The sequence below is a fragment of the Poecile atricapillus genome, chromosome 1 (genome assembly GCF_030490865.1).
Source record: "Poecile atricapillus isolate bPoeAtr1 chromosome 1, bPoeAtr1.hap1, whole genome shotgun sequence".
NCBI lineage: Eukaryota > Metazoa > Chordata > Aves > Passeriformes > Paridae > Poecile > Poecile atricapillus.
This window is the reverse complement of record NC_081249.1, coordinates 169,146,272-169,161,748: the sequence shown is the minus strand read 5'-3', so window position 1 is coordinate 169,161,748 and position 15,477 is coordinate 169,146,272. Positions and strand designations below refer to the sequence as shown.

The window sequence follows — 15,477 nt, the reverse complement described above, 5'->3', positions numbered from 1 at the left end:
AGTAAGTGGATTGATACAAATAGAAATGAGTACAGCCTGTCCCATAGATTTCAGGGAATTTCCCCTGGGACCATACTCTCTTGCTGACTTCTAGAGGCTTCATCAGTGCCCCCAAAAGGAGGTTGTGAAGCAAAATGGGCCACTCTTGCTGAAACATCCACCCTACCCCAAATGTTGAGTCCTTTGTAACTGGTGGAAAGATGCTAATCGGCTTTGGGGCTTTTTTTGACCTGGTCACATGATCGTGCTATCAAGATTAAAGCAGCACGAGGAAGGAAAAGAGGCTTAAACAGCTAAGGGTGCCTGGCAGGTCATTTTAACCTTTTCATAATCATTAAAGCTGCAGAATCCCATTAGCAGTGAGTGACTTGCAGCTTCGCTCCTCTGACAAGCAGTGGTGACACAACTTTCTGTTCACCTGTTTTCCCCCCCAGGAGAGCCCAACCCAATGGCTTGCTAGGACCCAAACTTTGAGCAGAGTCTGGCCATTCCTTCATGTAGATCAAGGAGTTTGTTGTACCAAGGAGAGGCAATCCATGGGTCTATCAAAAGCAGAGGATTTATCTCGCCGTTTCTAAAATTAGACTCTCTTGGAAGGTCCTGCTCAGGCCACACTGTGGTAGATCAGCCCTGGCCCATCTGTGGCAACAGTAGAGAGGTGCAGGATAAGGAAGATTATGATGATCTCCTAAGTCACTGCTTTGGCACTGGTCAGTGGGCTATGGCTTTACTCTGATGGGATTGGTGACAGCAGAAGATCCTGCACTGCTACAGTGCAGCTCTGACATGGGAAGCAAAGCTTTTTGAGTGAAGCTGTGTTACCTAAGGCATGAGGCCCTCAAAGAGCCTCCAGTCTGTTGGTGTTACTCATCTTTTCCTCTCTTGCAAGTTTTCATGAGTGCAGCATCACAGACAGTAGTCTGTCTGGTCTTCCTCTGTCTTTCCTCCAGCTTCTGTATCTTCTTTTGTCTCCCTTCACATCAGCTAGTAAGCCCTGGTGTAGAAATGCTTGCCCCACAGTGTCTGGAAGACATGATCACTCTGATCCACCTGAACACTGTCCTACTTTCTTTAGAATTGTCCTTTCTGCATTCAGGCAGAAATCATTGAGTGGTTGCATAGCAAATGGCCTTAAAGAGGCCAAGGAAACCCTGGATTTGAATTTTGCCTGGTGTCATGGTCTATGATGGGTGTTGCAGGTATTTGGAGAGCACCTGCTTTCTCAGACAGGGCAAGCTTCCATGTGCAGTGAGTGAGAGCACTGCAGGGGATGCAAATCAGCTTTTCTCTGTTACCTGTACGCCAGTCAAGACTGTCTGGCTGTGTGTGTCTTGGACATTAATATTTCCTATTGCTGTGTTTGCTTATTTCATCTAATTACAGTCTACTCACTCTTGACTGAAAGCTTAGTCTGAGGCCAAACCATCAGAAAGTCACACAGATTTTTCCTGGGGTGATGCCCACAGTCAGGCATTAAGCACAACTTTTAAAGCAAACTCATTTTTTTCCTTGGCTGTTTACCTTCAAAATTTCTGGGGTCATCCAGGAGACCTGGATGACCAGCAGTGACTAGTAACCAGGGCTGAGGCAGTCTGTCATGCAGGCAGCACATCTGAGACGCCTGGTGAAGGTGCTGTCCTCTGCCTGCAGACTTACAGGAGGGCTCTAGAGAGCCCTGGAGAGCCACAGCAGCACTGTGGTCTTTGCCCGCTCCCAGCAGCAGGAGAGCAGCTACTGGTTGTCTCCTCAGGAGGGGGAAAGTGTGGTTTCAGATGAAGAACTGGTAGGTGTTTCACCATGTTCCTGTTTGGCAGGTTTCATGGGTTGTGTGGGTTAGACATCCCCAGATGCAAATGTTCTCCCAAGGTGCCTGCTGTGATAGAGGGACAGCCCCCACAAAGATTGTCATGTGCACACCACCCAAGCAAGGAAGGGGAAACTGGTGGCCACTGTGCTGCAGCACATGGGCACACACACACTCCTCCTTCCCTATCTGCCACCTCCTAGTGAAATCCTGATATCAGGAGCTCCTGAACTGTTGACAGTCGTTGTGGGCAGATATTTTGCTGTGCACAGACACGATGTCATGGCTGGAAGTCACAGCAGTGAGCTGTAACAGAGTCAGGAGAGACCTTACCAGACTCTTACAGACCAGCTTGAGGCTGCTGAGCACCCAGACAGGTCTAATGAACTGAAACTGAGTTGGGAACATACAGTCTTGAAAACCTTCAGAGCTCGTAGTTAGAGGCTTGCTATGAAATGTTAATTAAATAGCTGCAGTGGCATATGTTCCATCCTGTCAGAGCTGCAGCACAGCCGTGTTGCCAGTGCATAGCCAGTCTTGTTAGAGTTAAAAATGTGTATTATTCTGAGATCACATTTCTTTGTTATTTGTGACTGGACTGGCTACACAGTTCTCTGTTGTTCTGACTAGTGTTTGAATACCTAACTATGCCTGAGCTATCACCTGCACCTTGAAAAATGAGGCCTGATCCTACCAGTCTTGTTCAGACAGATGTTATTGTGGGTGGCTTTGGATGTTACAGATGGGCCTTTTGTTTATTTAGTGTAGTCTAAGGCAGTGTCTGTTCACTAGATGTGCTACACCTCAGCACCTCAGCTATGGAAATATTTAATATTTGGCCTTAGTTCTCTTTCTGTGAGTGCATTCCTGCCACCTCTTTAATGCTGGCTGTCAGAGTGCAGAGGAAACTTCTCCCTGCACAACCCATGGTGAATGAGGTGGTGGGACAAGAGGTAGAGCAGGTTGGTATGGTTTGCTTGCTGAACATCTTGCAGAGGGACAAAACACTGGGAGCTTCTATTTACCATAGACCTTGTTGCATATTCTCTTACTACATCTCAAGGGAGACCTAAAATTGTGCCTAAGATGCTACTGGAAAGGCATGGAATTTGGGAGTAGCAGAGTAGAGTATTTTGGACATGATGATTTTGAGGATGTGAAGATAATCAGAGGGCTGGAACACCTCTAAGGAGAAGCTAGGAGAGTTGGGGTTGTTCAGCCTGGAAAAGAAAAGGCTCCAAGAGCAGCTTCTCAGCACCCAAAGGGGGCTATGAGAGAGCTGGAGAGGGATTTTTAACAGGGGTATGTAGTGATAGGAGATGGGTTAATGGCTTTGAACTGACAGAGGTCAGGCTTTGATTAGATATACGGAAAGAAGGTTTTACAATGAGAATGGTGAAACACTGTCACAGGCTGCCCAAGAAGTGGTAGATACCTCTTCATCACTGGGAACATTGAAGGACAGGTGGATGAGGCTCTGAGTAATCTGATCCAGTTGAAGTTGTCCCTGCTTGCTGCAGGTGCCTGTTAGAGGTCCCTTCCCACATGGGTTATTCTGAGATTCTGTGCCAAGGCAAACCAAGCAGCATTCCCTGAAAACCCTGGTGGTGCCGTAGCAGAGAGCAGCACCTGTGAAACTAAAGTAACTCCGCACTGGCTTTGTGGTGGCCCTGCTCACATTTGAGACATTCACATCCAAGCCTATTGTGAAAATTTGCCTTGAATACCAGTCTGAAACAGGACATTGGGAATGGGGTTTTCTGGTAGAGCAAAAAGATGAGGGCTGCCTAGGAAAAGCAAGGGTGGTGCATTTGTCCATCTCTCCCAATAGTTTCCTTTAATGACAATATTCAAGATATGTGAGTTTCATCTGCTTTCCAGCTGCTCGGAAAGAGTGCTGTTGCTTTAATAAATCAACTTCTTTCCAAGATATAACCACTGGCCATTTTTCAGCCTGCTTGTGTGTGTCAAGAAGCAAGACCAGTAGAGGAATACGAATATGAAATATAGTGGGGAAGAGCAGAGATGTGATAATGAAACTGCCAACAAACAGCAAAGTGTTTTATTGAGCACAGGTGAAGGCCTTCTTATGAGATGATCTTTGATGGAAGGAGAGGAAGAGAAAATGTCAGCATTTCGTCATGCAAAGAAGGCAGCTGGCTGCAAGGTGCAAATCTGTCAGAGCATCATTCCTTTATGTGCCTTTCCTCTGTGGTTTGGGAGAATCCCTTCAGGAATGCTGCTTTTTATCAAGATAGGAAGAGTCTTGTTTGCAGGATGCTGACAAAATATAGCTGTGCTTTACTGCCTTGAATCCTGCTTAAAGTAGCTCCTGAGGGAAAAATGCAGTGAGAGCAGTGGGGTCCAGGCTTTCTCCTGGGTGTGTGGGGCACCTCCGATGTGCATGTGGGGACAGAGCTGGAGTGGGGCAGCGTGGCCCCTGCCAGCCAGCACTCCAACTGGACACTGCAAAACACCTGCTTTGTAGCAAATAGGCAAATCAAAAAGACAAATCAAACCTCAACGGGGTGCTGTGAAAGAGAACTAAAATACCTCTGTTGGTTCAAGTCTTCTCTTGCCATATTGTTCGGTATTGCCCAGGCTGGGTGTAAGGATTGTCCTGCTGTGAATGAGTCCCATCAAAGGGCTCTTGACAATTTTCTCATCTCACAGACACCTACATTAACCTTTTCTGGCATCTCTGGTGTGAACTACCCTAAGTAAAGGACAGTTTTTTTCTTACATTCATTTAGGTGCTAGTGCCTCATTATGAAAAGGTTTTAAATAAGTCTTGGTCCCAACCTTATAGCTACCACACAAACCTCTGCTCTGCATGCTTGTGGTTGATGAAGTGGCATACAAAGAAATAAAACCCATTTATTTTGCTACAGTCAAAATAAATGTGTAATTTATTATATTTATCCCTCTGCCAGATTCCTCTGAAATCTCAGATGAGAATCAGAAAGGCTACAAGTGTCTTAAAATTGCACTGTTCTGTGCTCTGCAGGGTGCAAGATTGTTTTGTTTGTTAAAACAATGTCTAACTTATGTTTTTACAAGTCTTGAGGAGCCAAGCAGTTCGCTGCTCTCTGAGAGACCACTGAGTTAAACAATGTAGTGATTTGTCTTGCCTCCATTTAGCTGTAATGAGTATTAAGTGGTTTATCTATGTGGAGAAAAGTTACTCAGCTAGATTACATCCAAGCTGAATTACATCCCATTCCAGATGGAGTATGTTTTTTAGAACAGTAAATCTTAAGGAGGGTGGATAATAACAGTAATGCGCCTTCCTGAGCTGGAACACAGCTCCTTTACCTCTCATGGAGATAATATGGGCAGCTACATCCAATTAGTTTTCCCAAGGCTTTGTAAAGAAACAGGACTTCAGGTTTTACAGCTCTGTGAACAATTTAGCTTGTAGAATTTACATTGTGCAAGTGCGTGATGGCCATGGTGATTACAGTTTTCACCCATTCTGCTGTCGTGGGTAGCAGCCTGGCAGGGCACATTGCTGCCTCTCTCCCCAACTTCCTCCTCTGTGTGATGGCTGCCACAGAAGGGAGGGTGCTGAGTGGGATGTGGAATATTTTGATGGGAAATTTTGTTCCCTCTGGTGCCATCTGGTCCACGAAGGCATGCACTGCTCGTGCAGCTGGCTCTCGCGGCCCTAAGGGGTAACTAGAGGAGGATGCTGGCCCTGATGGCTTCCCAGGCAGCACTGAGTGCCAGAGAAAAGAGTGCCAGAAAGCTTATCCTCAACCATGTATCTTTGACCACTATAGTTGTCTGGTCACCAGCAGGGCACTAGCAGGTGTGGGTGGTTTCAAAATCAGTGCCATGAGGTGTGGCTAGGTGGGTGTGCTGGGGGTGTGCCCCAGTACCTGGGTCTGAGAGCTGCTCAAGCTGCTGAGGAGAGTGCCTGTGGGCTGGTGAAGGTGGAGAACTGCTCACAGCTGGCAGCAGGCTTTGGCACAGTAGTGAGGACCATTTGTTTGATTTCTAATGGAAAAGGATGTGAAGGTCTGATCAGTCAGTGATCCAGCTCTGCTGCCTCTCCTGGATGGGTCAGTGGGGCTGTCCTTGTCTCCTGCCTCTGGAAACTCACTGATAAGAGAAAGGTTAGAGGCAGAAAAATGTTTGGGATGTGTTTCTCGATATAACATGGGTGAGACCTAGCCTGGGGCTTCACTGCTTAGCCTGGCAGTGTTACTGCCTGCTGTTGTGAGAGTTATGAGCTTTTTTAAAACTGACATCAAGATGCAAATGGTTCATCTGGCACCTGCCTCAACACAGGCAGGTCCAGAAGATGGAGGTGATTCATCTCTTAGGGCATAGTAAGGACTGGGATGTCTCTGAGCACTGTTTCACAGCCTTTGCCTGAGATGAAGCATTTTCTGCTGAGAGAACAGCTCATTTGGGTTTTTTTTCTGTGTGTATTTTATGTTGCCATAGGGTGTTTTCTGGCTGAGGTCAGATATCAAACATGGTTTGGGGTTGAATGGTGATGTCTGAAGAATTCTAGCAGTTCTTGGGTCAGGCTTTCAGGACCAGTGGTGTACATTGGCTCCTGAGGATGCAGGGCTTGCCTTCCCAAGGAGAACCTTTTTTATTGGTAAGGGGTGTGAAACCACAGAGGGGAAATAATTCTCTATTTCCTTTTCTTTAGCAGTCATGCTCTATTCTTTTCATCAACCAGTCAGTCAGTCCTGGTAGCATTCAGGGCCTGAAGATGACAGCTTCTGCCTCACCATTCATCCACTTAACCTAAATTTCTTGTAGCTGCTAGCACAATGAGGGTACTGGTGAAGCTGGAATGCAGGTGGGAAGGACACCTAATCTGACCAGATCTACCAGTGGAAGCTGTTGTATCCAACACACAGCCAGTAGTCTCTGGTTGTCTTCAGACAGAGATTGAGACTGGTTTTGGAACTGTTAAGGCAAATGGGTATTATTGTACTGAATTTAGGGCTAAGTTAACAAAGTGTGATGGCCTGGAGCACAGAGGAGATCAGTACAAAGAATCCATGGTCCTCTTGGCTTTAACAATCTCAAACTCCCCTTGCACCCTGCTGGAGGACAGGTTCATTACTAATTCAGCAGGTTCTTCAAGCTGATCCCAAAATCTTGCTGCGTTCAGCACCGATCTACTGCAGCATTCTCTCTCCAGCTTTAGCTTTGCGTGCCTCATGCATGAGGCCTTCACAGGGGAAGTGCTTTAGATTGATTCTATAACCTACTTGGTTTTCTCTCCTCTCCTCTGACCTGGAGACTCCCCCATGTTAGGATGGTTGTTGGGCCGAGTTTGTGGTCCCTGCAGCTCAAGCCGTTGTTGCTGTGAACCTTGTCACCACTTAAGCTGTTCACTGAACTTACACAGCTCCCTACAGTGTCTTCTTAACCTTTCTCATGAGGACTTGTTTGGATTTCCTGGGTTTGAACAAAGCATAATCCAGTCAAAAAACTGAGCATTTTTCCTCTGAGAGTGTGCTTTAGATGGGCACTTGACTTGGATCCATCCTGCTGTTCCTTTGTGTGGTTTGGCACTGCTCTGTGGTAGCACTTTTTTGAGCATATTCCAGTTTTTCCCTTGAGTGGCCAAAGCAGTCTCAGTGATTATCTGTAGCTTCCCTGCTAGCCTTTCTGCTGAGCTGCCCCCAGAGTGGCCAGGAAGAGCTTTCAGGCTTAGTGCTGAGTGCTTTGGCAGCCTCTGGCAAAGGCAGAGAGAAGCTCTAGCACAGAGCCAGCCTAAATCCCACACGTGTGCATGAGTGTTCGTGTGCCAGAGCTGCAGCCTGAGGTGCCTGCTCTCCATGGAGGGGCTGATCCCAAAAGGTGCTGGCCATTGCAGCACACACCCACTGGCACCGGGGCCCTTGTGTTAACACCTGCTTCCTTGCCAATTCACGCTCAGCAAGGAATCCTGGGGTTGAACAGTGGCTTCTGCAGTCATGCTGTAATAAATGAGATCAGGGAAATTATAATTTTGCACTTTGCAGAGCCCCTTTAGAAGTGTGGAAAACGTTTGGGGTTTTTCGTATACTTATGTTCCAAAACTTTTCCTCCTGCTGTAACAGCTCGTGGCCTCTGCTACTGAAATTACAAGTGGAGGAGAAATTTTGCAAAGATCCAATTGTATGGGAGGAACTCATCAAGCTATAAGGAAAATGGAGAAAAGGCTTTCCCAGTTTCCTTTATTTTCTTTCCTGTGAAATTTTTGAATGTGCTTCTTCAAAGCATGGCTAGAAACAAAAGCCAGATGCTCTGGAGAGCAGTAAGCCACCCACAGAGCTCTCCAGTGACTTATCTTATGCCAGGCCACCCTATCTGGTGTTGCTGTCTTACTGTGATGGTAAACCGGCCATTGCATTCTTTCAGGTTGAATATTACCATTTTATGTGAGGGTATTCCGAATTTTATTGTCCTGGTGTTTTTCTGGTTAGTGTCACGTGCTTCCACTTAGAAAAAACAGATGTCCTGGGCAGGCACTTATGTGTGTCAGGCTGTGTGCATGCTGCAGCTCTGTGGCCTTGCTGAATACACTTCTCCCCCTTTTACAGCACTGGGAGTTGTGGCACTGACCTCCTCTTAGAGCTGTGCCAACAGCTTGGTTTTGTGAGTTTCTCAGTTGTTTTCAAAAGGAAAAGGCACGTGTCTGGCGGGGTTGTTTATTCAAACCTAAAAGGAAACATCTTGTTCTGTTGTGGAGTATTTTGGTGCATTCTAGATGAATGAAAATAGCTCTCAAAACTAGGAAATTACTTTTATGAAAGTACAAAACACAGTGTTTTAACTTCACTTTCCTTCTGTATTACCCACCCCTCAAACTGGCATTGATGCAGATTCACAGAAGGTGCTGCTTTTGCTGAATCTCAGCTTGTTAGTGAAAAAACCCTTTGACAGAGTCTCTCTCACCCTATACACACAGGGTTTTATTCATTAAGCCTTTCCCAAACTTGCCTTCCACAGAATGGGAAAATGTATTGCTGTCTGACAGTACTTGCCTGTACCACAAGAAGCTTAAATGTGTTTGGTTTTTTTTCTCTTTTCCTAAAGATTCGTCTTCCAACTATATCAGGCAACTTGAAACAAAAGTGAAACTGCTGGAGGATGACAACAAGCTTCTTTCCCAGGTAAGTTTTATGATAGATAATAGATATTAGTGTGGCTCACTTCTCCTGTTTCCATGTGGTTGTGTCTGAGTGCCCATTTTAATTCACATTGGCTTTTGGTAAACATCCTGCCAAGGAGGAACACAATTCATATTAACCCCACACAGGTAGAATTTGGTCTTCTTTTGTTAAAATTAAAAAAAAAAATAGGAAAAAAAAAGGTAAATCCTCTGTTATTGTCTGTGGGTGTTTCAGAGATGCATTAATGCCTCCCTGCAGAGGTCCTTGACCCACCTCTACTCCTGGGGGTGCTCTGAGAGTCCAGCTCTGCCTGTGTCCTTGCTGTAGGATTTTTGTCTTGCTTGCCCATTTACATTGACTTTTATCTTGTTGAAAGATGGGACTGTTGTCAAAGGACAGCCTTGGGAATAGTTGTGTGTGGTGCAGGCTCCCAGCTTTCATTTGAGATCTTACTTAAATCTGAACAGACTCTCTAAAGGGGCACTTTTTGCTTGCATCTCCCTTTCAATGTCTACTCCACGTGCCACTGTGCTTTTGATCACTCATGATGCTTACCTGTCTTTATATAGCAATGTCGAGCAGTGAGAAGAAAACAGCCATTCTGTCTGGTATGTCCTCTGGATCCCCTGTAAAACACAGCAGTTGCTGTAAACAGGGGCAGTTCTGCTGCATTCAGTAAGGCACTGTCTATTTAAACCATCAGAAAAGTTACCCTTTTTTTCCTGTTCTTTGCATCCTTTCACTGTTTTTATGTTCTAACTTCCTGGCATTTTAAAAGTTTTTTTTCTATACTTTGCTTTTTACTTCAAGCACCATATTTTACAGTCATTTTGTTCCAGATTCTTCCCAATTATAAGGACTGGAAATAAAAAAGCCCTTTTAATATTTTTTTAAAATGCCTTTGTGCCAGTTTATGTTGTGCTGTTCTTCGCATTTCACCAAATCAGAGAATAGACTGTTCCAGGATCACATTTCTAAAACATTCTCATTTAAAATAAACAAACAAAAATAATAAAGAGCTCTATGTGTACTGAAATTTTAACAACATATTTTGTCAAATGTTATTTTTTTCTGAAATATGCATTTTGACCTGACTCTGAGCTTTTTTAAAGATTACTCCTTTCTCCCAGCATACTCATTTGGCATTAGTAGCCATGAAAAAACACATAGGGCACCAAGGGGTTAAACCCCCAAAGGGTGCTCAACTCAACAGCTTTGTAGTTGCTTCATGTATTAATTGATTGCTAATTTGATTTTAACTCCCTGTCTCTCTCCCAAACTGTGGCTGAGCTGGTGTCTGGTGGCGCGACTGTAATTGGAGCTATTGATAGGCAGATGGTCTGTGTGTGTGCAGTTGGGATGGGCATGGATTCAGGGATGGGCTCAATGTGCCCTTGGCCTAGCCTTGTCCTGCCACAGCCATGCACATTACTCTGTCAGATCTGCCTTAGGACATCAAGAAAAGGTTGGTAATTAATGGTGAAAATGAATAGGGTCTGTATAGCTGCATGGGTTTATTGCGTTGAGAGGATGATTAACCCAGTTAATTTTGGGTTGTGAGGGGCTGCTTCAGGCTCATGCCTCAACCCTTCACCTATGTGCTGCTCTGGGAGTGAAGGCTGTGCCTTTTCCTCTACTGTCCTCAGGTGTCATCACCTTTTGGGCTGGAGGAGGGAGGGAAATTACCTTAAAATGTCTCTGTGTTCTGGAGAAGGCAAACCGCCTCTCCAGTGGCAGCAGGTATTGATGGCAGCCTGGCTTTGATGTGCAGCCCCTGTGTGGTGTCTCAATGGCCCTCCAAAAAGACCAGGATCCAACTTCTTTTAGATCACATCCAGGAGATAACTTTGTTTATTATAAGCAGGGAGTCAGCTTTCCTTAGGGCAACAGGACTGTTGAAGCTACCATAGGCTGGCTGAACTCCCTGGGAGTTGAGCTGCATCACCTTCAGTCTGTCATGCTACACACCCAGATCTGGATTTTTTTTCTCTTTTAATGAGAAAGATTAGGAAAATCTGTATAGACACAAACTCACATGCATATGTACATATAGCTCCCAGCACCTACCCAGAAAGTATAATCTACTGACTGTGTTTTTTCTTGCTTTGTCTGATTGGAAAATGTTTAGCTGTTACCATGCGGATCTTGGGATAAGACTCCAGTCAGAAAGGATCCTGGCAAACTTTCTCCTGTTTTGAAAGTTGCCAGGTGATCCTGGCTGTTTGAACTCTGCAGTGCCAAACTGGCTTGTCAACACCAAAGTCACATTTTAACTCAGCTTGGCTTTCTCCCTGGGAGTATTGACTTTGCAATAATATTTGCAGCCCAGTGTCAAGAAGTTCTATCACCAGCATGCTGAGGAGCAATGAAACCTGACGTCCTAAGTAACAAACAGTGCCTGTGCATTAAGGGATTAACAAATCAGGGGTGGTTATGGAAGTCTTCCTGGCTTCCTTCCAACTGCTAAACATAGAGCTGAAATAGTGCTTCATCCAGAGAAACCTGAGAAAGCCAGCACTGCAAAGGATGTTTGCAAGCTTTATGGTAGGATTTGTGTTCCAGTGGCCAGTGAAACAATACCCTTTTGCTGGCTGGTGCATCCTGAGTGAGATTTGCTGCTTTATCTTCTTCAGCATCTCTGAAGTGAAGGTATGCTGAGAGGTGGTGTCTTTGTAGCCCTTCTGGAATCAAGTTGTTGTGGGGGATCCCGAGCTTGCACTTTTGCTCCTGTTTCCCAACATATCCTTTCTCTATAAACACTTCAGAAGAAAGCCTCAGTGGGACAGGCAAAAGCTCCCCAGCTTGTGCGTGGCAGCTGCTCTGCACAGTACATGTCACCTGCAGCACAGGTGTGCTGGGGTTCACACTTGTGTTTTTCTAGCGAGTTATTTGAACAGGTTAATGGAGAGAGCTTTTCTTGCTCTTGGAGATCAAGAAATACCATCTCACAAGCCTCACTGCAGTCGGAAGAAAGGAAATGGAGATACAGGTGTTACTGTGATTACCATATTAGTGGGGTTTCTTTATTGTTTTGACTTCTTTTGCTTTCTATTGAGGGATATGATTTCCAGTTGCAAAATGATAAGCTTCTGACATTGCTAACCCATCAATACTCCTCACTCTTTCCATTTTCCTATTTCTGAGGAGAAATGACTCCAGTTTTTACTTTTTTTTTACGCAGTTTATGCTGTGATGTTTTGTTGGCATGGCCGTGTCAGGTAGAAGGTCGTGCTCTTGAATGGCGTCGCTGTGCTGCCAAAATCTCTGGCAGCAATTCTGGCAACCCACAACTTTTGTTGCCCTGGTTTATATTGTTTGGGGAGAGGCTGTAGCAAATGCCACTACCAGAAAAGACACTCAATCCTGCTTTCCAGTGCTGGTAGGTGTCTGTGGTTTAGCCACAGTGGCAAAAACCCCACAAAGCCCAGTGAGGATGGGGTGAGCCTTACTCACAGGTGTAGCTGGTTTCTGGAAGTTTTAGTTGTAGTATAAAGATGAATGGGAGCTCTGAGAAATATTGGGTATTGGTTTTGGAGAACTTCTTGGGCATCACTTTTGTAGTCTCACATTCTCCAGGGAAAAATTGCATTGAGCTCTGCTGTGTGCATGCATTTGGTCTGTGCAATATCATGTGGGTGGAGACTTGATTTTCCTCTGTGTCATGGGAAATGCCCAGAAGAGCTGGTGTTAGCCTTTCTTTATTGGTGTCTGGTTGACTAGGTGAGGGTACCTTTGATATTGCTAAAATAATCCCTGAGGTGGGAGATGGTGTTTCCTTTCCATTCCTCTGAGCTAGAAGTGTCCAAGCACAAAATAAACCCCTCAAGCCACTTCACACTGCCCTTTGAACGAAAAGGAATTTTTAATTGCACACTTTCCCCTTAAGGTTAGAGAGACCTGTATTTACAACATTTAGGAGCTCCAAAGGTCAGTTCTAGGTAGTTTCATAACTAATGCATACATTTAGCAATAATAAGGGTAACAAACTTCTGGCCATTCTTTCACATTATTTTGCATTTTCAGTTCATTCTGTACACATGCAAGGATTGAGCACTTTTAGCTAAAACTGAAGTTTATAGGCTGTGTGGACTCATCACTTTTCTCTCTTTCTAACTAAGCACTGTGCACCATGAGCTGGCTGTCAGGGCTCCTTTTGGTTTGTAGTCTCTGTTGAGCCATGTCTACCTTTTCCCTGGAGAGCAGGAATGCCAGAGGCATTTTTCTGTTCAGGGATGCTCAGGGCACATTACAGACCTTTGTTGCAAAAAGCCCAGCTTTTAACAAAGCAGATGCATTGGGCAGGTGAGGCTATAAGTAACTGGATGTTTGACAATGAAGTCCTGGTGCCTTTTTCACAGAAAATCTCAAATCCCCTGGTGCAGAGCAGAAACAAAAAAAAAAATCATCTTCTCTAGGGAGTGACAGCCCTTGAGATTTATGAGGAACATTAGAGTATTTAATTAAAATTGCCAAATAGTCTTCAGTAGGACCAGCACTTCACAGCAGTTCAGCTTGCTAGCTGCCTGGGATTTAGAGTACCCTTGGAATATCTTTAGAGCATTCCTAGAAGTTCTTGAAAACTGTTCTTAGTCTTACTTTTAAGAAACTGCATGCTTGTTCTGAATTGAAAGAAAGCTGCAGCTGTAGATTTAATAAAATGGTAGTAGGCAATGCCTGTAACACTGCTATTAGAACAGAGCTGAGGTGTTTGAGCAAGGAACTTCCATGGGCAGAGCATCTGCAGGCTGCCACAATTCTTGGGCAAATGGGATCTTGGCACAAGCATGCACTCAGCAGGCAGTTTCCAGTATATTGTTCTGAAGACAAGGGGGGGAGTCTGGACCCCAGGGCCAAAAAGAGCCTGACAGTCCTTAGTACTGCAAAGAACAAAGATGTAAATGCCATTCAGTGGAGAGCCTGATTTCTTCCCAAGGAGTAGGAAAAGAAATTGCCCACAATGTGTTGGCTGGCTTCAGGAGAGTCAGAGTGCAATTTCCTCTGTTGTTTTATTATCAGACACTTCTGTGCCAAGTCTGCCATTAACAGCTCCTGTTGTACGGTTGCTATAAGGTCTTAACATTTGGGCCTCTCTGTGAATTGGCTCTGGAGATTTGTCTGAGGCCATGGCTTGTGCCAGGAGCACTGCACACGCTCACCACCACAGGAACAAAATTACAAACCTGTTTGATTTCCCCAAAGTCTACCTATTGTTTGTGCATGAGGAGGATAAGTATAATTGCTTTAATTTAAGGTCTCACAAGGGAAATTGGATTTTTTTTTTTTTTTTTTTTTTTTTTTTTTTTTTGTAGTACGGAGCAACTCAGACATGAAAGCTTTCCAGGCAGTTGGTCTCCATTTAAATTCAGAATACTGAAGGGGATGTGCCCTCAGTTACTCTGTTACCATTTTTACACAGCCTTTCAGTGTTTAGCTGCATATTAATTTTAAGTAATTAAAAAGGAGACTTGTATTTGGGGTTACATCCAAATATTCCTTTCAAGTCAGAAAGTGAAATCGGTGAGAATTCCTACAGGATTCCATGCATTTTGGAGTACAGTCCTTGAAGAAACAGATCTTCGTGAGACCTTCTCTCTTGAGACCAAAACTTTGATATAGTTTTGAGAGTGCACTGCATTGCTTACTTGTGTAAATGCAAAATATGATAACAGAATCTCTCAAATGTTGCTTCCTTAGTTGTGGAAGCAGAATAATAAAAAAAAAAAAAACATAGCATGTAAAACCAATCAATGTCCAAGTGTGTTCCATTTCACCTCCTCCTTTAATGAAATATAAGGACAAGACTGATTTGACCAATTTGCTGTCCAATAAGTTGACTTGAGATGTAAGCACTAATATGTACTTATTGAATAAAATATTTTTCCTCCCCAAATAAACAAATGTACAGTTTTATAGGAGCAGTTCACAATACCTTCAAGCCCTTTAAGGCAGTGGAGTTCCATTTGCTTTGGACAGCAGGAGTTTGAGCTGCTACCTACCAAAACAAATATTCTCCCTCATTCATGCACTTCTAGAATGCATGATCAGTGACAGAAATGAACTTTTGCAACTTGTAATAGAATCTGGGTGTGTAATAGTACTGTGTGTTCTGGGGGTTGTCACCTGTGATATCCAGGATTTTATGAGAATGTAAATAGAGTTCCCTAAAAAACCTAGGAAATACAAATCAAAAGATCTGGATCCAGAAGTCAACTAACAGATAGAGACATACTGGGTTAATTGAGTCTTACAAATTTGAGACCATCATACAATTTCTTGGAACTTGAAACTTTGGAAGGGCTGGAGCTGAATTTCAGTGTTTGAGTGTGTGAGAGATGCACACATGCAAAGCTCTGTCATGCCCCATTTGTTTCTGTTGTGGGTAAGCAAGAACATTGGGTTTAATGAGGCTCAGTTTAACCTCCAGCTGTGAAATACAGGATTAGTCATATCCTGTGCTTAACCAGCTTTGTAATAATTTCACTAGATTCCACTTTTTTTCCTCTGTATGAGGACAGGGAAAAAGCTCTTAATTGAAGTTAGATC

General features: G+C 44.2%; 1 protein-coding gene across 3 annotated transcripts in view; it reads left to right on the top strand.

Moving 5' to 3' along the window:
- Positions 1 to 15,477, top strand: part of CCDC85C (coiled-coil domain containing 85C) — a 110,128-nt gene that overhangs the window by 58,574 nt on the left and 36,077 nt on the right. For all 3 annotated transcript variants that reach the window (XM_058829365.1, XM_058829366.1, XM_058829367.1), the window contains one exon: positions 8,858 to 8,934. In XM_058829365.1, the coding sequence (XP_058685348.1) occupies positions 8,858 to 8,934 (77 nt within the window). The remainder of the gene's footprint in view (positions 1 to 8,857; positions 8,935 to 15,477) is intronic.